This window comes from Alosa alosa, chromosome 2, assembly GCF_017589495.1.
Source record: "Alosa alosa isolate M-15738 ecotype Scorff River chromosome 2, AALO_Geno_1.1, whole genome shotgun sequence".
In the NCBI taxonomy this organism is placed as follows: domain Eukaryota; kingdom Metazoa; phylum Chordata; class Actinopteri; order Clupeiformes; family Clupeidae; genus Alosa; species Alosa alosa.
In genome coordinates, this window is record NC_063190.1 from 19475578 (window position 1) to 19502162 (window position 26585).

The 26585-nt window shown below is 43.1% G+C and overlaps 2 protein-coding genes across 2 annotated transcripts; both read right to left on the minus strand.

Annotated features, from left to right (window-relative positions):
* Positions 1–7941: 7941 nt before the first annotated feature.
* On the minus strand, positions 7942–11036 carry LOC125288510 (retinol dehydrogenase 12-like). Its single transcript, XM_048234933.1, has 5 exons — positions 10535–11036; positions 10195–10313; positions 9495–9618; positions 8797–9123; positions 7942–8275 (listed from the first exon to the last, which is right to left on the minus strand). Exons 1-5 carry the CDS (start codon positions 10707–10709, stop codon positions 8019–8021), a joined length of 1002 nt encoding a protein of 333 aa, XP_048090890.1. The 5' UTR covers positions 10710–11036; the 3' UTR covers positions 7942–8018.
* Positions 11037–11716: 680 nt separating this feature from the next.
* Positions 11717–25782, minus strand: phf12a (PHD finger protein 12a). The gene is made up of 15 exons (XM_048234918.1): positions 24965–25782; positions 24110–24291; positions 22282–22354; positions 21566–22001; positions 20900–21020; positions 19302–19434; positions 18067–18231; positions 17128–17286; positions 16025–16871; positions 15742–15861; positions 15341–15502; positions 14773–14877; positions 14575–14657; positions 14337–14475; positions 11717–12989 (listed from the first exon to the last, which is right to left on the minus strand). The coding sequence occupies exons 1-15, from the start codon at positions 25028–25030 to the stop codon at positions 12577–12579; spliced, it is 3204 nt and encodes a 1067-aa protein (XP_048090875.1). The 5' UTR covers positions 25031–25782; the 3' UTR covers positions 11717–12576.
* Positions 25783–26585: the final 803 nt, after the last annotated feature.

A 26585-nucleotide genomic window follows, 5' to 3' on the forward strand; every position in this document is an offset into this window, starting at 1 on the left:
CCAGAAATATTGGGTGTTACCTCTTGTTTTATATGGTATCGCACATTTGAATCATGGTCTTGATAAATACAAAGGTATTGATATGATAAGCTGCCAAGACTATACAATTTCACAACATGAAATCTCCACCTATATCGCCAAAAATAATTTAGTATGACCGACAGGCAGACTGTCGCATCGCAAAGAGAATTACGACGACATTTTTAGCAGTCCAGATGTATTCACACATAACAGAGTATTTAAAATGAAGTTCTATACTATATAGCCAATTAATTAAAGTCAATACAATACCTTTTATAGCCAACTAATTAAAGTCAATACAATACCTTTAATTGAATAATTCAATTCAAGTAGTATAAGTCTGTGAGCAAAATCTGAACACACTATGTGATAATGCTGATACCAGCAACTCATATGAAGATGTGGTTCAGGCTTATTCTTTCTCATCAGTCCATGGCCACAGCCCTATCGGTGCTCCTAAAAGATAGGGCTCACCAATAGGTTCAATGTTTCTGATCGGCCTATCCAATTGCATAATTATGTGGATTAAACATATAGGCCTAATCCATATTGATTTTTAAGTTCCCTTACATTGCAACTATTGGAGTCTCAGTTGGATCATCGCAGGCTCAATTGACATAGTTGGTAATCCTGCCATTTTAAGGTCGATTGCTTCGCTTAGTGCAGTGCTTTTTGAAAAACGTTTGTCATCACCAACACAACAGCAGAGGACAGCACAATTTAATAGTCATCCCTTGTGTTTTTTTCTTCAAGAAACTGCCACACATGTTAAGTCGAGTCAAGTCAAGTCGGCTTTTATTGTCAATTTCTTTACATGCACTGGTCATACAAAGAATTGAAATTTCGTTTCTTACTTTCTCATGCAGACATAGACATACTTTAAATACAGACATAGACATACTATAGACATAGCCATAGACCATAAAACATTAAATTAAAGTGCAAGACTGAAATATAGAACATGTATGTATCAAAATAGAAATATAGGACATATATATAAAAAAAATAGAGGTAGTTGTGTTGTATATTTATATAGTCTTAACAGTTACATGAAGTTTAAACTTGTGCTTGTGTGACCTGTATATTTACATTGATATGCAGTATGCAGTAATTTCAAGTATATCAGGCTTGATGTGAAGCAGCAACACGTTAGGCTGCCCAGTCACAGTGCAGTTCCACAGGGCGGTGTTGGGGGGTTAGGGTAGACAGGATCCTAGTTTCCCTAGGTTCCTGGCTGGCTGGTGGGGGGGGGGGGCTGTCAGTGATGGGAGAGTGGGTAGAGTGTTCAGCATCCTGATTGCTTGGTGGATGAAGCTACTTGCCAGTCTGGTGGTGCTGGGGGGGCGGAGGCTCCTGTACCGCTTTCCAGAGGGCAGGAGGCTGAACAGTTAGGTGGGTGCAGGGTGGGTTGTATCCTTGACAATCATTAGTGCTTTGCGGGTGAGGGTGTAAATGTCCTGCAGGGAGGGGAGTGGTGCTCCAATGATCCTCTTAGCTGTGTTAACAGTGCGCTGGAGGGTCTTCCTGTTCTGATCTGTGCAGCTTCCGCCCCACACTGTGATGCTGCTGGAGGCGATGCTCTCGATGGTCCCTCTGTAGAATGTAGTCATGGCGGGGGCGTGGCACTTGCCTTCTTCAATTTGCTTAAGAAGTAGAGGCTGCTGGGCTTTCTTAAGCCAGTGATGCTGTGTTGGTGGTCCAGGAGAGGCATTAAGCTGATGTGCACCCCAGAAATTTTGTGCTGCTCACTCTCTCCACAGCATCTCCGTCGATGGACAGTGGTGGCAGTTGTTTGTGGCCTCTCTGAAAGTTGACAACAATCTCCTTGGTCTTGCTGACATTTAGCAGGAGGTTGTTGTCTTTGCACCAAATGTTGAAATGTTTATCATATTGTAACATTCTGCACACTCACAGTGGTACAGACTATGCTATCAAACTGATCTTACTTTAATTTGCACAAATCATTTGCACAGGAAGGCATGCCTGGATCTGATGTGAACTTAAATGAAATTAAATCATATTTGCATTCTGTGCACCCATTATTCTCAACAGCAGACCTTACCGAATATGAGGATATGAAGCACGCATCTGTACAATAAGCTGTGGAGGGTGGTTTTGAAATGGCAGCATTCTACATGGTCTCCAACTTTGGGCTGAAATTATGTACTATGTGAAACTAAACTAAATGCAAACTATTTATGTCTACATACATTTTTGTAAATTGCTTAGCCATAGAGTATCCTTTCTATTGCATTTTCTATGTATTTAACTAATGACAGAAAACATAGGCTAATGAATTGCATCCACATATCCTTATGCACAACTATTTTTCCAGACTCAAGCAAGCCTTCCTCAGAAATCAAATTACTTTCTTGCATCCTTAATGGGATAGGCACTCAATTTGACCACCACCAAAACAATATAATGCCATCAAATAATGTTAGTAGTCTAGCTCACATGGGTGGCCTTTGCTATGAAGGTTTCATTTTCAATTCATTATCAATAATAATTTTCTGTGCTGTGCCATTTTATTTTATTTTTTGTTTTGTATCAATTTTTACCAATAATGTACTGTAAATGAAGAAAACTGAAAATGAACACATTCTAACGGCACTTCTACATTTTACTCCTAAGCGTACCTGCATAATGCGGCAGATTAGTGAAACCATCGTTCACTTTGTGATACAAGCATCAAACTTGGCACAAATATTCTTTGGGACCCACTTTATCCAAAAAGCACATTAGCCACGCAAAAAAATCCAATATGGCTGCCATTTTCCAAGATGACCACCGTTGAAAGCCATTATACTTGGTTTTTGACTTGGATTGGGATTGGATAATCACATTTTGATGATCTTGATATCTAAATATAGGTAAAAGGGTCTGGACTTTCCAATTCTACGATAAAATGTCAAAGAATGTGTTAAATTGGGAAGATAGACGCAATTAATGGGAAAAATAGCACATTTTAGTACTAATTTTAGCATAATTGAATTGTTTTTTGTTAATAAAACATATGTTGGTTAGGTTACTTCAGCAGGGGCAGGGGCATGTGCATGTTCTTTTTTCAGTTTAATATAATTTCAATATAATAGTGCAGATTGACAAGAAATTAGCAGGAAAGAGAGACAGGGCTGGATCGGGAAATGATCACTAGTTTAAACTGAACTTCAGAGGAGGCAGGGGGACTAAGTAAATGCATGTGTTTGTTTAAATATATATGTGTACAATATATATGTGTACCATGTATTACCTCAATAGAACAACAAAGACTAACAGGAAATGTGTGGGAAAGAGACAGGGCCCCAGTAACATCTAGTGACACCTCTGCTCTGTAACTATAGCCATATCAGAATGTCTGCATTACAAATTAATTTAATCATTGCATTTGCAGGCACACAAAGGAGTACACTCAAGACTAATGCTGTAGCATTTACATTTACAGCGCACCAAACTCAGAGCCGCGGAGAGGAAATGCCACAAATCCAAACTAGCTGACGACCTCAAAAACTACCAGACACTCCTGACCTCCTTCTCAGCCAGCATCACTGCTGCTAAGACTGCTTTCTACAATGACAAAATCAACAGCGCTACAGACACTCGAAAACTTTTCTCAACCTTCAAATCGCTACTCAACCCTCAGCTGCCTCCTCCTCCATCCAGCCTTAGTGCAGATACCCTCGCCTCATTTTTTACAAACAAAGTGGCGGCAATCAGCAGTCAATTCTCTACATGCCCACTCAACGCATCTGACTCAGATACCGCACTCCTACAACCTCTAGGGACTGCTGGAACATCTTTTTTTCAGCATTCACGCCTCTCTCCGAGTGAAGTGTCCAGACTCCTGACATGCAGCCGTCCTACCACATGCTCGCTGGACCCTATACCTACGAGCCTACTTCAGTCCATCAGCCCGACCATCGCTCCAGCTATCACACATGTGATCAATGCCTCGCTAACCTCCGGCACATTTCCAACAGCGTTCAAAATGGCCCGGGTAACACCGTTACTTAAGAAAGCTTCTCTCAACCCTGCTCAAGTCGAGAACTACCGCCCTGTCTCATACTGCCTTTCCTATCCAAAGGCATTGAACGAGCAGTCTCCAAACAGGTCTCTGACTTCCTTTCAGAACAACCTTCTGGATCCAAATCAGTCTGGGTTCAAAAGCGGCCACTCTACCGAAACGGCTCTGCTGTCTGTAACAGAAGCCTTAAAAGAAGCCAGGGCGACCGCTCGGTCATCAGTACTCATTCTGCTTGACTTATCGGCTGCCTTTGACACGGTTAATCACCGTATCCTTCTCTCTATACTCGCTGACATGGGAATCTCCGGTTCTGCTCTCTCCTGGTTTGAATCTTACCTCACAGGACGCTCGTTTAACGTATCATGGCTTGGTCAGCTATCTGCACCTCACCATCTCACCACAGGGGTCCCCCAGGGTTCAGTGCTGGGCCCCCTCCTCTTTGCTATCTACACCACCTCCTTGGGACAGATTATCCGTTCGCACGGCTTCTTATACCACTGCTATGCAGACGACACACAGCTCTATCTGTCCTTTCCACCTGATGACCCCTTGGTTTCAGCACGGATCTCGGATTGCCTTTCAGACATAGCTACATGGATGAAGGCACACCACCTCCAGCTGACTCGACTACTGCAATACCCTCCTGACAGGTCTCCCAGCCTGCGCAGTGAAACCACTTCAGATGATCCAGAAAGCGGCGGCGCGCCTGGTCTACAACCAACCCAAAAGGGCACATGTTACCCCGCTGCTCATCCAGCTACACTGGCTACCTATGGCGGCCCGCATCAAATTCAAGTCTCTAACGCTTGCCTACAAAGTAGTCTCCGGTTCTGCTCCCACCTACTTGAATGCCCTCATACAGACTTACACTACCTCCAGACCGCTGCGCTCCTCTGACGAACGACGTCTAGCTCTACCACCGGTACGCTCAAGCCAATCCAAACTTTTCTCATCTGTTGTTCCTCGTTGGTGGAACACACTGCCAGTTCAGACAAGGGCAGGGACATCCTTCTCCACTTTCAAAAAACTCCTGAAGACCCAGCTCTTTAGAGAACATCTACTCTCATAGCAACACTTACAACAAGTCTTACTGATCCTAGCACTCACCAGCCGTTTTAAACTGACAAGTAACTGTTAAAAACAGCACTCACCGACGCACTTATTCTTACTGTACTCTAATGTTTTTTAAACTGTCCTAAAATTGTGAGAATTGTTCTAAAACTTACTGTTTACCATGTTGTTAGTCGCTTTGGTTAAAAAAGCGTCAGCCAAATGTAATGTAATGTAATGTAATGTAATCTTCACAGACATTCAGTCTTGACACATTTAGTCAATTGTTGACAGCTCTCAGCAATTGGTGGGAGTGTCATCCACTACTTGCCAAATGTCACCTTCTTTTCTCCAACCCCGTGGCAGGACTCTCCATATTCATTTGATATATACTTGCCTGGCCCCAGATACAGACAGCTTGATAGGTTGCACACTTCACATGTTTAGCAAGAGATGCCCTTGATGATGGAATGGCATCATAGGACCTCTATGTTTATAATTGGCCATTAATAGGGTATACATCCTTTGGTCAGTCATAGGACTTGAACAGACCTTTAGTTCCTTACATCCAACAAAAAATATTTTACCTATTTGTATAACTTTGCAACTGCTCAAATGGATGCAATAATATAATTTAAATAATTATTCATTCTCTGTTCACAAATCTTACACATTTCCACCGCCGAATACAAAACCAGATAACTCAATGATGAGTAGATTATTTATTGTTTAATGATGGAGGCTAAATATCTATGTGGTGAATGTCAGATGATTGTCTAATTTCATTCCAATTTCATAATGATCCTGGTTAACGCCAGACCACTTCTCAAATCTCAAAGGCTCAATTGCTTAACTTTGTCTGGGTTCTCCCAGGCTACACAGAGGATGTTCTGATGAAGAATCTGTTGTCCCCACATTACCACAGCCAATTCAGCCAAGTTCAAATTGAAATATTGAAAAAATTAACTTCAAGATGGTCTATCGCATTATTGCATTTAAAGAATCAAATGTGGTTAAAAGCAACAAGTACTTCATGTTAATATTTAAAATGTAGTGGAGTCAAAAGTACACTATTTATCATAGTGGAGTAAAAGTCACTGTGTACGATACATGTGACTGATGAGTACCAGCACCTTTTTTTCTCCACTTCAAGCACTGGCCTCTGTCAACGTTGAGCAACAGAGCAGGACAAGGGTTCATGTTACAATAGCTGTTTCATATTTCATAATTCTCTGTTTGCGTCTATTCGCACTGGCACAAAACAGACAGTTTGAGACAACATTGACGGCTAATGGCACTGTAAATGACATTGCATGAACTAAAATAGAAATGTTTATAATTTGGTAATACAGTTTAGTATAAAGTATTAAAATGCAGAAAAAATAGCATGTTTTAATTATATATTTGATCATGTCTGATGATCCTCTAGCAAACAGTTTTGTCAATTTAGAAGTGTATTGCTTTACCATTTACAATGTAAAGTAAAAGTAACTTAAAATACTGATCACTTTACTTCACACATTCAAAACACACACTTTTTTATTGATGGTTATGTTTTACATACTGTGTAATGTATGTAATGCTGTATGTATGTAATCCAATGCAATGCTATCATATGTTTTCTCACTCTAGCCAGTTCAAAAGTGCTTTCGCACACCTCTTTTTTAGGACAGGTGTGTCAGACAAGGTAAGGGTTACCAGTGGTACTTGAAGAAGTCCCTTGGGTTGAAGAAGTCCCACACGCTGTCCATTATGCAATGCAAAAACTTTATTTCACTTCACAATGTTTCAGTCATACTGACCTTCCTCAGATGAATCACCATGAGACTCATTCCCCTTGAATGGTACCGTTGGACCAAAATTAAGGGGTCTGGCTTGAGGACTAATTATAACGGGAGTTCAGTTAGCTTCAACGTAAAAGGGGAATAGGGATGCCACTGTGCTTGTGCTGGAATTCATGATTCTGTTAAACTTGTTCATCAACACAGGTTAATGTATGTTCTTATCATTTGCGGTTTGCATTTGCCTGACATTAAATATATGTTATGCAGCTCTGTAAAAATTAATTAATTACATAAACATAACTTGATTACATAAAGAATGTAGTTTAAATAATTAAACTGGGGAAAAAGACAAAGCAAACAGTCCACAGATACTGTAACTCGATAGCCTGGGTGAACCCAGACAAAATTGTTAGCAAATCTGACATGAATGGACAATGGGCAATGGGCAAACGGACATGAATGAGCCCCTGTCCAGACCAACCTGCAGACCAACAGGTTCGTCTGGGTTCACCCAGGCTAGTAAATCGACACTGTGTTTAAAAAAAAAAAAAAAAAAAACGTTAAAAATCTTTCTGTGGTCAGGATAAAGTAAGATAAGGTGTAATGAATGCAGGGATGAAGGCTGGATGTTGGGTCTAGGTTTGGGATCTGCAAAGTGTCAGTTGTTACTGGAGCTATATAAACCAATACAATTGGACTGCATTGAAGGGACATATGAGATCTGGCTAAATGTACCAAGCAAAATGATCTTTTACTGTAAAATCATAGCAGTTATGAGAACAACTCCACTCTTGCTATGACCCCTGTCAGTGCAGGGCCCTGGGAATCCTCCTCTTGCCCCCAGCCCCTCCTGCCCCCTGCCTCTCTTGCCCCATGCCTCTATTGCCCCCTGCCTCTATTGCCCCATGCCTCTATTGCCCCCTGCCTCTCCTGCCCCCGTCCTCTCTTGCCCCTGTGGCTCTCTTGCCCTCTGCCTCTTTTGCCCCCTGTCCTCTCTTGCCCCATGTCTCTATTGCCCCCTGCCTCTCCTGCCCCCGTCCTCTCTTGCCCCTGTGGCTCTCTTGCCCTCTGCCTCTTTTGCCCCCTGTCCTCTCTTGCCCCATGTCTCTGTGCAACTGCATGGCCCTCTGTCTCTTTCACTACAGACCACAAAAGTGCTCGCTCAGTTCCCACAGTTTCTTGGCGGCCGCGTCATCCTTGGCCTTGGGGCCCACTTCCTCCACAGCGCAGCGGGCGAAGTAGCGTCCACTCAGCGGCTCGATGCCCTCCTGTAGGGCACAGTGCAGGGTGGTCTGGGCGCCCGACTCTACGTCGGCGAAGAAGACCAGGCCCAGGAGCAACCAGATCATCCTCCACACAGCACCACCGTGGCGGGCAATGTCCGTCTTGATCACGCCTAGAAAAACATTTTAATTGTAATTGTAATTTATTTATTTGAACAGGGACAGTGCACAAAAAAAACATTAATAGATGTCTTGTGCCAGGTTGTAGCAAAGTAGTATGTATGTATTTTTGTAGTTAAAAAATACTGCCAAATATTTTTGGTAAAACCAATACTTTTGGTGATGTGATGACATCATAAAAGTGCAAAACAATGAATGAAGCCACTCAGACTTTGTAATTTGTCCCGACTTGTTGTGATCAGAATATTGAGATTCAGGAAGATTATCCAGAGCAAAAACCTGTAGGTTGCTTACCGTGCAATACACTCCCTCTCACACACCAACCCACTCACTCAACCATATGGTTACTTGCTCACCCACATTTACTGTTATAAGTTTGCCTATTTTTGTTAGAACTTTAGAACAACTTTGACTGTTCCTGAGTATTGTTGTTCTGGCACATTCCCTTGCCTTTGATATTGGGCAACTTATTTTTCTTTATAACAAGTATTATATTGACATTATTCCCACTGACCTGGATGGAGGCTGTAGCAGGTTACATTTGTGCCCACGAGCCTTTTGGCCAACTCGTGTGTGAAGAGCACATTGCACAACTTGCTCTGGCAGTAGACGGAAAACACGTCCACGCCGGAGTAGCCCACGGACAGGTCTCTGTGGGTGCTGAGGCAGTTGAAGTCCACGCTCGCCATTCGATGACCTATGGAGGACACATTCACTATTCTACTCGGGCCACACTCTTTCAGCCGCTCCAGCAGCAAAAGGGTTAACAGGAAGTGGCCGAGGTGATTGACACCAAAGATCATTCCAAAGCCATCCTCTGTCTTGCCATCAATTGCAATCCCTGCATCACAAAGTAAATGTTAAGAAAATAACATAAGCCAGATTGAAAATCAATGTAATGCCAAATGCAAGACACTCTAGATACATCATGGGCCCTAATTTAAATAGAGGGCAAAGAGCAGAGTCTGTCAATTAGCAAAGTTCTCACACCTGAACTAGAGAACTAGGAGCATTGAGTTGACTTATCAATGTTTGCGATTCAGGTCTTGGCGCATGGTGTTACATTTGTGGATTGATATTAGCTTATTGTATTAGCATTGTGTTAAATTAGCAGATTGATATTAGCTCATTATTGTATTAGCATTTAATACTTTGCACTTAGCCCATTTTTCAAATTAGGGCCCAATGTTTGTAAATCAAATGTAGGCCTACCTGCATTATTGATGAGAATATCAAGTCTGGCCTCTCTTTTAAGAAAGTCTTCAGCGAAGGACCGTACCGACTGTAGTTTTGCCAGGTCCAAGTGCATGTACATAACCTCGCTGTTTCCACACCTCTGTGAAGAAAGAGCTATTTAAATGTAGGAAACTAGGAAAGTTAAGTGTTTAATGCTGACCTGTAGGCCTATTATTTCCCAAAAATAAAAAAATGCATCTTGAGGGATCAGTGTCTTCCCAATGACAGTTGTCAGTGTAAATACGCTATATTGCAAACCTTAGTCAAATATAAAGAAACCAAAAGCTTAGAGTGTATACTGTACATTTGAATAGACTTTCTACATATTATAGGAACATCAGTATTGTAGCTCTTGAAGCAGATCTATTTCAACAGCAACAAAAACACCTTCAAATTTGCACAGCACATACGCTTAATAGCCCTTCAGGGGGTATTCCAAGTATGTGGTTTAGTGACAAACCTGGGTTAATTCAGAGTAAGGGGTAAACCTCCTAATAGAAGAGCTGTATGGCTTCATTCTCCTTACAAAGCAATGCCATAGGACTCTTGTTGTAGGAGGTTTACCACTTACTCTGAGTTAACTTACCCAGGTTTGTCACTAAACCACGTACTACTTGGAATACCCCCCTGGACTTCTGTGGTTGTGATGTCACCACTCAGCCCCGTGTGTTCTTACCATTCGGATTTCTCTGACTGCCGTTTCGGCTCTCTGTTGGTCTCTACAGGCTAGAATGACTCTAGCGCCCCTTCTGGCTAAGTCCAGGGCAGTGTGCTTTCCAATACCTGAGTTAGATCCTGCAGGGTGGCACCGAAAACACAGTCATAACAAAAATCTTCTGTAGGTATGGTACAAACATGACTACATTACAGTACAATGCAATACTAAATGCCGCATTTGCATGTTAGTGTACTTGTTTAATTGGAGGTCAAAACATGTATTTTATACCTTCAAATAGAAGCAAGCTTTACAATGTAAGAAAAAAGTTGTCCATATGAATACATTATTAAGTACTTGCCTGTTACAATAACAGTTTTCCCATGGAGTTGTGCTGTACTTTTGCACATTGGCAGTTTCAAAAATCTATGACGCAAAACTAAACATATTCCTAGAAGTACCACAGATGTGAGGAGCACATATACGAACATGTTGTCTCCTGCCTGCCTATATGTCAAATGAGCTATTAGTCGCATTCAGCATTCCCTGTGAATCAATGGGAACTCTAACTTCAAATCTCTGAATAGACTCCAGAGTTGAGTCTAAAGTCCACAGACCACGAACGGCGGGGAGGGATTGGGATAAGCACAATCCCCAAGGGGGGTGTCAATGAAGCCATTCATCAAGCCCTCACTGTGGAGCACTCTCCATGGATGTGCTTTTCCCCCCTTAAACCATGCAGCTGGCAACCAGCCAGGCATAGGCACAGAGACTGAGAGGGAGACAGTGTCTGACAGCCCCAAACAAGCAGTGTGAGCATTCCTCAGGGCTCAAGCAGGCTAATTATTATAACTAAATAATAACTGTTTAGCAATAATAATGAACTGTTTAGCTATAATAATTAAAGCTAAATAATAACTGTTTAGCTATAATAATTAAAGCTAAATAATAATAACTGTTTAGCTATAATAGTTATAGCTAAATAATGATTACTGGCTCTGTTGGCTATGGCTCCTCTCTCTGTTTCTAGTAAAACTGGTAGAGCAGGGAATTACTCTGAGGTCAAAGGGTTCAGCTCCCACGAAAGATGGAATTTGTGTTTGTTTGTGTGCATATTAGCACCCTACTTGTCTGACTCTAAACTGATGTAACCGGTATCCGTGGAATCGGCTGGCTGCATTGCAGAACCACTCGTACGGTCAGCAGAAATGGCCTTCACTTTGTAGTCACAGTGACCCAGCAGCAACTGTCATTTCATAAGAATGTAGAGTTTGTGTTTCTCATCCAATACATTTTTCTTTTGTCAAATATCAGCAAACACTGTTTTCTAGTGTTTTTCTAAAAAAAAAAATCGTTTGTGCAAAGTCCTGATTCTGTAAACAGGAATCAAACATGGTGGGAAGGGAGGGCTCTCATTAGGTTGGATTTTGAGTACAAATATCAACAGCCTTTCTCCAGAACCATGGCCTACATGGTTCAAGTATATGATCATTTCAGTGTGTCGGGGTGTTATACAAAAAAGAATAGCAACCAGAATACAAAGTGTTTTCTAAGAGTTCTTATTTAAAGTCATCTTTAGTTATTTACAATGTTCAATAGACAAAAAGAGTCTGAATTGTAAATACACAGATTGGTATGTCTTTTTCCAGGTGAAATTTCTTTACAACAGAAATCTCTCTGTGACTGTGATAACAGACTTTGACAAGCCCACTTGAACATGTCCAGGGCTCGACTAAACCTTAGGTGTAGCACTGCCGCCATATAAAAAAAACAACAAAAAAACAAAAACAAAACAATATATATGTACATAGAGCCCACATTTTCCCTTATTTTGTAAAATAATGGAGTAGTTTCTATGTATGGGGTATGGACATTTAAATCTTCACAAAAAATGTTTAACGGAAAAACATACAGACATATACAGTATATATATATATATATATATATATAACTATAAACATGTGTACAGAGTTTAGCACAGAGCTACTTGTGCAAAAGTAGCAAAACTAAAATTTGAACAAAAACACACATTCAAATACAATACCTGAAAACATAAAAAAAAATAAGAGAAAATAAAATTTCTTGAAAAAAGTGTTATAAAAAACCTACCATAACTGGCACAAAATAGAGCACTTTCTTTTCTTTTTTTTTAAAAACAAGTGGAAACCTTTCACTTTCCATTGGTTCTCAGAGTATTAAGGACGACCAAAGGATCCCTTTCAAAGTGTAAATCCAAATAACTGTTTCTCATTTACAAAAGAAACAAAAAAACTCAATGTGCAACTTGCCCACAAAAGCTGGACAAAGAAATTACTTCATGTCATGCAAAAATGTATGAACCATTAAGTTAAACAAACGCAAGTCTGTACAAGTCCCAGTGGTCTGAGCATGCTCAAAGTGGGGCTAGGGAACGGTGTTGTGGAGCAGCACGGGCACTTGGTGGAGCTGTGCAGCAGCAGCAGCAGTGGGCTTCATGTCCACCGTCGCCCCCTGCAGGCTGGGAGCGGGACTGCAGCTGAGGGTGGGAGCAGCGGTGGCGCTCTCGTCCTGGCCGCCGGGCTTCTTGCCGACGAACTCTGTGATGCTGAAGAGGAACTGCTGGCAGCCCAGCTTGATGTAGCTGCCGTGGTGGAGCAGGGCCGTGCCCTCCCAGCCTGCGCCACTGCCCCCGATCAGGCTGGAGCCGCTGGCCTTGCAGACGCAGGAGCCGCTCCAGGCGCCCGGCGACTGGCGGCTCATCATGCCGCTCTCTGCGCCGGACTCCTCCATGTCCATCGCCTGCTGCCCCTCACTCTTCCTCCTCTTCTTACAGCGGCCTACGCAGAGACGCACAGTTAGCAACAAACACTTTTTATTTTGTGATGAACTTTTTATTGTAACAGAAAAGATGAAAAGCGCAACACTGCTTTACTCAATGTCCAGCCGGTTCATTGATGAACTGACGTTTTGGTCAGTCAGACCTTCAGTTCAGACGTTACTTTGAAGTTATCCTTGCGAAACAGCTGCTGCTGCAGTATAATTTACCAAGGTATGTACACTCTTAAAAGTGAATGTGTTGTCCCTATCTGGACACAGAGTGTTAAAAAAACAAAGTGGTGATGTTTTCAACACAAGTTGTGTTATTTTCAATACATATTGTGTAACAAACAAAAAAAGGAACTAACACAAACAGTGTTGTCCCTATTTGGACACAGAGATGTGTTAAAAACAAAGCAGGTGGTGTTGTTTTCAATGCAAGTTGTGTTGTTTTCAACACATTCGTTTTAAGAGTGTCGACTCCCCACTACGTAACATTTTATTGAATGTTTTTAGTTAGAAATTCAAACACTTTCACATGTGATACTTTTGCCACTTTCTACAGCAATATAGGAAGGTCCCGAGGTCAGAGTTAACATAAATACTCAATTATACTAAAGATTAAAGAATAACACATACTAAGTTTGTTTATGCTGACAAAGGCCAATACACCTTTACGGTCTGTCAAGTCACGTGTGTGTGTGTGTGTGTGTGTGTGTGTGTGTGTGTTTGGGGTGGAGGGGGTATTGAAAAGAGTGGAATCTAATGCAATTGAATGTCTGTGTGTGTGCAGCGCTTTAGAGTTCATCCTCTCGTTCTGCAACAGAACTCATGTACTAATGACAGGAGTGAGGCTATCTAGCCAGATTGTTTTAAAAACGGATATATTTCCTCCGTATTTTAAAATAATTTGGATGCGCCGAATCGAGTCGAGAAAGGCTGTCAAGAACATGACAATCAAACAGATGGCGATGTTGGCCAATCAGATACTTGAAACAACGTTACAGTCCCAACACTCCCACTTTGGTGGGAGTTTTTGAAAATAACTATTTCCAAAGACCGAAAATGCATAAAAGGCCAAAGGCCAAAACACAATAAAACCATGTCTGTATTCAAAAATACCTGGCTATGTGTGGACATAGCTTGAGATGGGAGCTCTGTAACCAACCACATCTCAACAGCACACATACCGCTAGTGGGCTAAACAGCAATGGGTTAGTAGCCAGTCATCTTAAAAGCAGCCTCAGCAGACTGCTGTACGTAAGCCACTTAGTTGGCCTGGTCGTGTGCGCGTGTGTGTGTGTGTGTGTGTACACACGTGTGTGGGTTTCCTGAAGGGATCGTAACGTCTTTGCAGCGACACTCACGGATAATGCTCTGCACTTGGGACACCGTGCTGCTGGCTGGGGAGGGGTGCGTCTTCTCCGAGAAGTCGCAAGAGTACAGCACGTTGTCCACCGTGGTACCGTGCTCGCTGTAGTTCAGAAGCTCATATTGCTTGGTGTTCTGGAAATGACGACGAACAAAAACATGTTCTTCAGCGGACAACTCAGGAGGAATACTGTAAAATTACTATAACTGAGACATACAGCTTCTGAGTCTTACCTCGTCATAAAATATGCAGGCATGCTTCCCTGACACATAATTACAATGACCATAGTTTGTAAGGCACACATCCATATCAGCACCTGCAAAGCCCAAAATATGGTATTAGAAATGTTCATATGCATTAATGCATTTTATAGTGTTTTGCTTGGAAAAATATCCACATGTATTAATGATGAGAAACTACAAACATAATACCTGTTCCAATATACAGACTTCTGAAGCACATTTTTATAGAGGCCCCTTTATCTGATAAAGGGTAGAGCACCGCTCGGGCCTGCACCTGTTTACAAGAGGACTGAGCTGAGAGAGAGAGAGAGAGAGAGAGAGAGAGAGAGACAGAGAGAAAAAAAGAGAGAGAGAGACAGAGAGAGACAGAGAGAGAGACAGAGACAGAGAGAGACAGAGAGAGAGAGAGAGACAGAGAGAAAAAAAGAGAGAGAGAGAAAAAAAGAGAGAGAATACAGGGGTCAATGCAAATCAATTGAAACTAAAATCAATGAAAAAAGTATACTGTGTGTACTGTAACTAGCTACTTATATAGTACGAGGCAACACATGTACGTGTAGAACTTATAATGTATTTTAAACTGGAAAGAACATGAGTGCATCTTCACAACTGAGACATGATGAAAAGGCAAAGCAAGGCAGTTTTATTTGTGCCAAGGCAGTTCAATGTGCTTTACACATCAGTAGAAATCAGCAAATCCCAACAATTCAAATATAGTAAGTCATAGAATAATTTAAATAAAAAGAAAAAGCTTTACCTTTAATGCTCTGGTTTGGTAGAGAGGGGGTGGTGGTGGGCGAAGGCGGGCTGACGAAGGTGGACTTTGCAGGGGGAGGTGGGCTGGGTTCAAAGAGCTGCTGGATTCTTTGCCAGGCTAACAGTTTCACGAGCCTCTCGTCCAACGCACTCAGCTCAATATCTGCACAGGGCAAAAGGATTTTAGAGTAATGAAAGTGGAGAAATAAAGTGACATTTTAAAAAGCAAAACTATTTCATTAATGTTCATCACTTGATCATCAACTTATTTGTCCTCAAACACCTCTATGAAAAAAAAAAAAAAAAAAAAAAAAAAGAAATAGTCTAGGACTAGAGCTACTCCATGTTTGAGAAACTAACCCTAAAGCTAAAAAGCTGAGATAAGAGGACAGGCTGTCTCACCATCTCCACCCTGCATCAGCTCCTTGAGACTGCTGGTGAGTTCACCAGCGTCTCCGCTGCCAAACCCAGACACCAACGTGCTACTCCAGGGCATCCCCGCATCCAAGCCCACCTTTCCCTCTGCAGGAGAAGAGGAGAAACAGTGGTCAACATGATGTGTCCACAAGTACACATAGCTAAACACAACATACACGCTATAATTTGACATTGAGTTTGCAATACAATCAGCGTGTGTACTGTGTGACAGACAGAGGAGTTTAAAAAGGCGAAACTGTGTGTGTACCTGATGGTGGCTTTGGCGTGCGGACTTCCAGCGCGGGCTCTGGAAGCGTGATGGCACGAGTGCCGGCGGTGGGCGAAGACCACGCCAGATTGGCCGGCTCTGGTGTCTGCCATCCCACAGCGTCCTGGTTGGGCCTTAGTGAAGGAGACGCGGCGCTGGACGACGCGGTTTTGCTGGAGCTGAGCGAAGGCGGCAGTGATGGCGACGGCGAGTCCTTCCCTGGCGATGTCACGCAGACGGCCTCCTCCACCTTGACCACGGCCTCGGTGCTGGTGTGGTTCGGAAGGGTAGCTGCGCTGGTGGAGGTGGCTGAGGTGGAGATGGCTGCAGGGACAGGGGCGTGGGCGGCGGTAGTGGCATGGGGCGGGCATCGGGCTGTATCTGGGCCCGCGGGGTCACTCCACTTGTGCTGGTGGACGTCCTCCTGCGTCTGGCTCAGCGTGTCCGACTTGTGCTGCTGCTGCTGCTGCTGTTTCCCATTGGACTGTTCGTCCCGCTCCACCGGGCCGTTTGTGGTCCCGCAGTTCCTGCAAGGCCTCTCCGTACACGAGCTGCACTGCGCCGCTCTCCGCTGCACCTCCACCGCACCGTCAGACTTGACCGCTGACGCCCCCTGGAGGTCAGACGTGGTACTGCAGGGTTTGGACTCTGCTGCTGCTGCTGCTGCTGCTGAGGGATCTGCCTTGTGGACGGAGCACGGTTTCTCGCCCTGTGGCGCGGACGCCACGACGGGCCGGACGTCGGCGGCGTCGTCGGTCAGCACGGCGTTCCAGTGCGCGGTGTGGGGTTTCCTGGTAGATAAGTGCTTCACGATGCTACACTGTAGCGAAATGACCCCTTGAAGCCACTGTGGGAGAGAGCAGAGGGGCGAGAATGAGACACTGACCCACACCAGTAACCACCCATCAGCCTCCCCCCCCCCCCATCGTGTATCCATCAATCATGCTACCAAACTATACCTGTTAATAAGACCATCAGTTTACAGGCTCATTTGACTTCATGCAGAGCTGCGCAGATCTCTCTGTACATCTCTCCATATGTATGGGTCAGTGCACTCAGTGAAGGCCGTAAAGTCGCCACCAGCCCCTACTGCGCAGCCTTACCTCCTCCTGGTCGGCGTCGCTGGTTAAGTGCTGGTGGGGGTGCGAGTGCTGGCGAGAGGCGTTGTGGACGCTGGGGCAGATGAGTTCTCCATCGCACACACCAGCAGGGGGCAGCAGAGAGGGGGGGCACTCGTACTGGGACTTAATGGCATCTGGGACCTGCAGGACGTAACAGGACAGTTGGCGGAAATTAAAATGAGAAGCAAGAGTGCAATTCTGCATTGTTCACACAAATCATTTTGTCAAAGAATCTGTGTCCAAAGAGAACGCACCCATTAAATGAGTATGCATGTGTGGTAATACATTTATAATTTATTTTAAAAATTATGACGGTGCCGAATCTCTGTTATCCGTGTGTATTCAACAGGGTGAAGTTTTGAAATACAGAACCAGCATGAAGAGAGAACACATTTAGTGTAACAGAAACATCTGGTACGTATGTGGGGAGTGTTTATTCAGTGCTCAGACAGGCACTACATCACGCAGCCAGTCTTTGAACTGTAACCCCTTCAATCCTTAGCCTATCACAGGGTTCCCACTCGAAGTCAAATGTAAAACGACTTTCCCCTGACAAAAAAACTAAATTTCCATGACTTACTATATAATGAATAGTACATTATACCTGATTTCAGAGCAGCCGCGTAGCATTCAAGAATCTTTTACTTTTTTAGAGCAGGAGATGAATAAATGGGCATTGAATAAACATTGAATAAACAAAGTTGGGCTACTCAAGCAAGCAGTAAAGCTAATAACCAGATACACCAATTCTGCATGGAAATATATTTGTATTAATGTATTTGGCAAGTACATTTTAAACTGCTACAAAAAAAAAATTCCCTGATATTCCATGACTTTGACACAAAAATTATAAAATTCCATGACCCGTGGGAACCCTGCTATCGGTTTCCTTGTCTAGAGGCTAAACAGACAGGTCCTCACCTTCACCATCCTCTTGCTGAGTGTGCGTAGGGCCCTCCGCCTGGGCGGCTCGAGGCGGTGTATCCGCTGCAGGAAGTCAAGCTTGATAGCATGCTGGGAGATGCGGTCTCTGAACTGGTCAAAGAGCTTGCAGCGGTTGGTGAGCGTCAGATTCCTCTGGTTCAACTGGGGGTCGATTATAGTTAAAAAAAATGTGTTTAAAAAAACGCAAATTCTATAAATTCTGTGTGGCTAAAGAGCTATATTTAATTATTCATGGTTTATAACACTTGTGCTGCTCTGGTGATATAATGAAAAGACGAAAAGACATTTTCATTTAATTTATGCATTGCCTATATCAGGCCTTTAATTACAATTTGTTTACTTTTTTCTGACTTGAAAAATGGGCGTGACTATCCCTAGCCTGACGAGCCAGACCTACATTAAAATGTAGGGTCTGGGGACTCACCATTCGCAGTGCTCAGTCCTAGGGGAATAGGATAGCGCTAAGCGCGGAGTCCCATGCGTTTTCCCACCAGCGGAGCTAGTTGGCTAGTTCAAACTTTTGCCAACTTAAGAAAAGCTGAACTCGTGTCACGCTGTTTGCCAACAGCAACATCCACTTCTTTGTTTTCAAGTAGCATGGAATTCACTCCGAACCGTTTCAACTTTGTCATCAATCATTATGTTAAGCCCGCCTAACAACTCTATACACAATGTGATTGGCCCTATCGAAGTTTAATTTTTCCAGCTCGCAAGCCAACGGAGAGTTGCTAGACTAGCCCGGGATTAGCCTAGATTTCTAGGCTAGACTATCACTGCAACAACCAATGAAAACTGTAATCCTCATCTTTGTAGCTTTACGACAAATAAACACACATTACATACTGTATGTTGTGCTATGAAATCAAAACTAATATTTATCAAAAAACACTGCTATGCGCTGAGGACCAGGGTGGGCTGTGGATCTGTCCCCATTTAAGGGCAAGATAATGTGGATCAGGGGGGTGTTCCAAGTACGTGGTTTAGTGACAAACCTGGGTAAGTTAATTCAGAGTAAGTGGTAAACCTCCCAATAGAAGAGCTGTATGGCTTCATTCTCCTTACAAAGCAATGCCATAGGACTCTTGTTGTAGGAGGTTTACCACTTACTCTGAGTTAACTTACCCAGGTTTGTCACTAAACCACGTACTTGCGTACTTGGATTACCCCTCTGCTCCCTCTGAGGGTGAGAGAGTGTAAACTCGTGAACTCACCACCAGGTGTTCGACGTGGTTGGGGCACATCCACCGGCCCGTGGGCATGGCAGTGAGGGGCGGGTCCAGACAGTCCATGTGGAAGAGGAGCGGGCAGTAATCACACTGAATCAGCGGCGCCAGACGGCAACTCCTGCACAACACACACACACACACACACACACACAGTGTAAGTCTCCAGCACAGACTCACTTAACAACACACACACGTCAAAGGGTCAGTTTCCCTAAACGTCAGATTTTAGGTAACAGTTCAAGCTTGTATACGTATGAATGTTATACATGAAATACTGTGGTGCAGACTCAGATACCAAGCGGCTCCTCCTCCCATCCTCCAGCCTGCCTCTCTGGGGCACTCGGACCTCGGCCCCACACACACAGGGCCCACTGGGTAAGGCAGGAAGAGCACAGGCCCGTAGCATAGTGCTGGTATGCCAGTGTTTCCCATACATTGACTTATTTGTGGCGGCCCACCACAATATCAACATTGACCACCACACAATGATTTTCCATGTTGTACTATTTCAATTGGATGGAATTCTTTCATTGTAGAGCTATGTGCATCTTTGTAAAGCCTCTCCTTGTTTCTGTCGTCTCTCAACGAACCTACATGCATGTTTAAAGGCAACATTAACAATCTTGCAAGGCATAGAAGCATACTAGAAGGCTAAATTGTGCTTAAATCTGATTAGTATCATAACACCGCTGCGCTAATTTGTTAAAAACATTTGCATTAAAAGTTAATTCTGCAAACCTACCACCACAAATAGAATTAAATTCTGTGGGAAACACTGTATGGCCTCATACATATCAAATACTACACACTGGAGTTCGGTAGAACTGTTCTTATCGTTTTCATCAAGAGGATTTCGGACTTGTGGTTCATTACAAACTTTCTGCTTCAGATAAGAGAGCAGCAATTTAAAAAGGTCAGTGGTCTCTAAAAAAGTAAACGCAACAATTCAAGGTGAGCTTTTACTGCCCAACCATTAGCATCAATAGGTCACATTAGAAAGGCTAATTAGATTTGGAGAAAATGAGCCCAGTCTTCTTCTTTTTTTTTTTTTTGAGAAGATGGAAACTAACCAAAATAACCTTTCTGGCCTTCAGTTTAAATCAATATACTGATAGCTTGGGACACAAATGTTTCTAAATTGTGTGCTTAAAATGTACATTCAAGAGAAAATCAGACATAATTATCCTCACCAACTAATGTGTCTTGATATCATAAGCTCCACATCCTGCTAAACGTTCAGTGATTTTCTGCTGTTCATAACGGTGTCTGTCCTTCAGGCATAGATGACTGTGTGTCTGTAGTAGGCTGTATTTGCAGCAGGGTACACCTGAGGTTGGGTACCTATTGCAGGTGCAGCACACTTTGACAGGTAAAGGATATACCTAAGGTTGCGTACCTGTTGCCACTTGCAGGTGTAGCACACTTTGAGAGGTAGAGGATACACCTGAGGTTGCGTACTGTACCTGTTGCAGGTGTAGCACACTTTGAGAGGTAGAGGATACACCTGAGGTTGCGTACTGTACCTGTTGCAGGTGTAGCACACTTTGAGAGGTAGAGGATACACCTGAGGTTGCGTACTGTACCTGTTGCAGGTGTAGCACACTTTGACAGGTAGCGGGACCAGGCCGTGGTGGTCCAGCTCGTGGTGGGGCCTCTTCACGTTCTTCCCGGTCATCTCCTCTTTCCTCCGCCTCTTGCTAGTTCCTATGGAGACACAACGCCACAGACCATCAACAAGTTAAACACAGGTGATGGAACGCTTCCTCTATGCAAAAGCTCTTAGAATTAAGCGGACTACAGTCACTACAATCTCAATTTCCATTACACTTCAATGATCTCTGAAGTATCAGGAATAATGTCAGAGAGGCTTATGTTTCAACTCATAGTTACACAGCCTTAGACTGTTTTTGCTTTTAATGTGGACATAGTCATCAGCACACAAAGCTTTCTAGAGAGGGCAAAACAGCATGGATGCCTATCAACAGTGATGGGTTCTCTTCTGTATCATCTATGTCATATGAGATGAAACCTGGCACAGATGTTTGCATAGTCAGGGCCGGCTCTGTCTGCTCTGAGTCAGCTGTTTCATATATATATATATATATATATATATATATATATATATATATATATATATATATATATATATATATATATATATATATGTGTGTGTGTGTGTGTGTGTGTGTGTGTGTGTGTGTGTGTGTGTGTGTGTGTGCACTTGGAAGGCCCGGTCCCCCATTTCTTACCTGGGAGCGGTGTCGTGCAGTTAAGTTCCCCTGGCAGCTGGAACTGCGTAGGGTTTCTCTGCGTCGCCGCAGCAACCAGGAGGTCAAAGGTCCTCTTCAGGTTGGCCGGTGTGGACACGCCCTCGGGCTCAAACCCCTGCGCGTCGTCCTCGACGTCCAGCAGGTCCTCCTCGATGTCGTTCTGCTCCGACGGCGTGGGCGTGTCCGTGGAGGAGGCGTTGGACGTGGGCGTGACCGGCCGGCTACTGGGCTTGCGCTCCAGGAGACGCACCTGGGCCACGGCCACCCGCAGCCCCGGCGCGCCCACCATCACCGTGGGGTCCAGCCGCAGCGTACCTAGTTCCAGCTCTGCCCCCGCTGGTGACTGGGAGCGCTTGGACAGCTGCTTCTCCTTCTCCAGGAGACCGTTCATCTGCTCTTTCTTCTGCTCCCGCTTCTGAGAGGGGGATATTTCAAAAGAGAGGGGGATCTTCAAAAACCTCCTGAAGACCCATCAAATCATCACAAGCAGGCACTGAGAGTTTTCTTCAAAAATAACTAGCAGGGATGTCGGTTCCTTAACAGAGCTACCAATCCTTAGAAAGAATTTGATCAAAACATAGCAAAGCAAACTCCAGTGGCCTTGGTGATGATGATGATGATGATGATGATGATGCAGCTCTTCAAGGGTTAATTTATTCCATAACTAAACCCAAAGAAACAGAACAGAGACGTACCTTCCTGCGCACAGCACAGCGATGGCACATCCAATCTCCAGGTGGGAGCATCTCCCTACTCAAAGGTGGATTGCTGTAGATTGAAAACACACACACACACACACACACACACACACACACACACACACACACACACACACACACACACACACACACACACACACACACACACACACACACACACACACACACACACAGGTCTTTAAATATATTCAGGGAATTTGATCTACTCTTTCTAAGTCTATCATCTGACAACTGATACAGTATCTGGATGAAATCCTAGCTCTAAAATCAGTCAACAGTAAAGTTCTTGTTTCTACCAATCAACAGTAACAGCTGCTTAAAAAAAAAAAGCAGGACTAAAATACACTGAAGCTATGAGCTGAAGATTACATGTCATCTATAACCATGTACAGACATGCATGTGTGTGTGTGTACATCTGTCTAGGGAAAACTAGAAACGTTAGCAAGAAAAAACTTCAGTTCTAAAATTACCTTTGACTATCCAGCATGGTATAAACAAAGGGTTATCCAGCTAAATCTGCTCAAGGCAAGACCTAGACATGAATTCATCATGATTCTGGTCACTGGAAAAAGTGCTGAAACTGCAATGATGAGGAACACACATTTTGTGCAGGTCGTGCTTTTTGGTGAGAGAACGTTAGAACTCTGACTGGGCCCCATGAAAGCCGGTTGGACCATAACGTCTCTGGTTCTACCACTAAGGTAGGCAAATTGATATGCCTTTCGGGCATTAAGGACAAAAAAAAACAAAACCTTACACATAGCGGAACTGGAGTACAGAAGAAAGCCTTGCCCGGTCTCTTTACACACATGTGTTCATTTAAACGCACACGCACGCACACACACACACACACAGAATAAGACTCACCAAATTAAGACCAAACAAAGAGCGAAAGAATGAATTCCAGATCTTTCACAACTGTGACTAAATGTTTATCTAAAGATAAAGTGGTAGAAGACAAGAATGTATTGGACTCCACAATGAAAACATACTACAATAGCATAAAGTGGAACTTGACCAGTGGTTTCCGAAAGGAGGAAGAAAGCTGGGTACCATTCCAAAAGTTAAGTAACTGCAGAGGATCATATAACCTAGCGGAGCAACAGAGACCTTCAGCTATAATAGCATTCTCTCTGAAGCACTGCTTCTTCACCATGATAACCAATTGTAACTCTACAGTGTTTTACAACATGTGGTCTGCGATTATATAAACAACCCTATCTTCTCTATTCCTTACTGGGATTGAGCAAATCTACTTCCTTGGGATGGAAGAAACTAAATATTTCAACATCTGCGTATGATAAAGGACTTTCCAAAAGCCACAAACCACATAAGATGCAAACAGGCACTAACAAAAAGTGTCTTATTACCATCCTATACGACTACCTAGTCTTTCAGACCTAAGAGGAAGCAGATATGCCTTTAAGGATAAATATGCAAGACATTTGTACATAAACGCACCAGTTGCAAACTGTTTGGTTAGCATTTCTTCACCAGAAACAAACATGCCTTATTCTCTAGTTTTAAACACATCTATGATCCACATCTTTGATAGTTTAACCACAACATGCAACAGCATAGTCAGAAACACTGCATGTAAGTTTGGCAGACACATAGCAGGATTGAGCTATTTTTAAGAGGTCAGTAGTTCACACTGGCCTTTTTTTTAAGGTCAGTAGTTCACACAGGCCTGTAAATACAATGAGGGAAGTCTGCAGGCCCCAAAAGGAGCATCCTCATCCGCCCTGAGGTATTTCATGAGGTTGTGTTTTTATGAGCAAAAAGGTAAAATGTTCATTTTACCAGCATAGCAAGTGAAAGGCAGCGGGGCAGTGGTCACAACAGAGCAGGTCTCCTCCTTCTCTGCAACTGTCGCAGGTGTCATGATTCATCGCCCGCCCTGTCCGCCTTGTGCTTCTGTCGAGCTTTCGACTCCTTTTTTCGCTGTCCTCCGATTTCGGTGGTGACACCAGGTTCTGGATTTGCTGTAAAGCACAAGAGCAGAACATTTCATCTCTACCCACACCTAATTGATGTACCCAAAGTTAAGATCTGTCAAATACGGGAGTACATGAACGTGTCTAGCACACAGCATGCACGTATTACTGAGACTTTATTTATAGTTGTTTGTAAACAACTTTCACATAGACAAGTAGTCTGGCTGAATAACTAATGTAGCAGGGTAGTTAACAAGTTTGACCATGGCGTCCTCTTGGGTTGCTCCAAGACGTGTCAGCCATGGTGGGCCCTGTTCATCTGTATTCAACTTGGCTAAGCTAACGATAGCTACAGAGGTCTCAAATAGCATCCAAAGAAAATGAAGTTAGACAATATCTGTTCAAGACTACACGTTACTGACAGGCCATCACAGATTACCTTGACATGACACATTGGCGTACCCAGCTGTATACATGCCTTTTACTGCTGCCATGTAAAATAAATTAATTCATTGAGATCATTGTTTATGATATAAGCTAAATTAGCTCGGGAGCTATCTCTGTATACACTTAGCTAACCAATGTTAGAAAGCTAGTATAGCTATGCTAATACACAGCCTGTTTTGTCGCTTGAAGGCTAGCTGGGGTTGTGCATCGGTTTAGGTAAAGAAAACAATGCATTTTGACACTTAAAACAATGTGGTTTTGTGTGACATCTTACCTCCATTAGACCACCGGAGGTATCCAAATCGTACACGATTGTCGGAGTCTCCATTTTCCCCCACATTCATACAACTGATGTTAGCAAACAGCCGATATATCCAAACAAATAGGCTAGCTAGAGGCTAGCTGGACAAGTCTGGCTAGTCCGAGAAAGCAAATGCTTTAACAAAAGCACTCGAGTTGTATTTTGTCGAAAGCCCTATCCAAAACAAGGCCTCTGTAATTTTCCATAAAATTCCTCGTGAAATGCGAGCAGTTAAATCCTTAATTCAGTCCAATGTTTGCTAGCTGGCCAGCAACTGTAAGCTGTGACGTTAGCTAGCTAACGTGCGTTAGCTTGAAATAGCGTCACCAAGCTTTTCTTCATCTGCAAGCCAATCAAGCCTTAGGTGTTGGCATGCAGCTCAATTTACTGTTTCAATGCTCTACAAAAACATCTTTTATGAGGAAGAAAGGACACCTTGTAAAAACAATCCAGTCAATTGTGTGGTACCAACATTCAAAAAGTGTAACCTTCCAGAGGCCTATCCTGTGTAGTGATGATCAGACGCACTCCGGTGGTTGTTGTCGGTAACGCTAGCAATGATGCTTTGTAAAGAGACAAATGTATTGTTTTCCATGATTTTGGCGATGCAATTATTCACCTCGAGTCCAAACTTCTGCAGCAAAAACATGTAATGTGACAGTCGCCAATCCTTCAAAGACGAAGTATCCGTTAATGTTGATACTCTAACGGGAAAATCATTGTTGTTATGAATAAGCGCCGTGCATCAGTCCCAACATAGCTCGCCACATCCTCTCTACGGAGTTGGCGCAAACTACCGACGTAAAATTGGTTTTACATTCAACATTCGAAAACGCTGGTCAAAGACTGGAATACTGCCCGCCACTGCTGCTTTACTGATGCCAAAATCTTCCAAAAATGTCAAAATAACACCCTCAGAGTTAATATATTATCAGTATCATAAACAATTACAGTGTGTGATAATGGCAAAACATTCGTTGAAAAAAAAAATACATTAATGCCAAATGAAAAAAAAAAGTGTTTTTCCCCCTTTATAATATTATTGCAAAATCAAATATTATATCATTATACTATATTTATTTGTGCAGTGAATATTTCTTCATTCGCCTGGGCTTTTAACCCAGGCAGGGTCCCAAAGTGAGGAGAACTTGAAATATCGAATTTAACACAACTTTACGTCGGTGCATGATCGTACACTTCACTTTACGCACTTGACAATATGCGCATGCGCCACTCAAAAAGACCTTGCAGCCATATTTGCAATGCCAACAAACTGCTTCAGACTCCCTCATTTTGAGTAATCTGGACTTCAACACGAAATAGTTTAACAATTGCGGGCATAAGAATACAGTAATAGAAATAAGACTCGACGCCTTGGGTTAATAATAGGTTAAATCGCTGGCTAACAGTTACAACTAGATAGTCTTCCCTCTTTCATAGAAACATTGTTTTCAAATGCCGTGATCCTATTGGCTTACTGTAATCACGTTGCCGCTAAGGACCAATAGGATGTTATTCGAGGCACCCAGTTGGTGGAGCTGAGCAGAATAGTTGTGGAGTAAAAAATGCGTTTCAGGTTACTGTACAATACTCT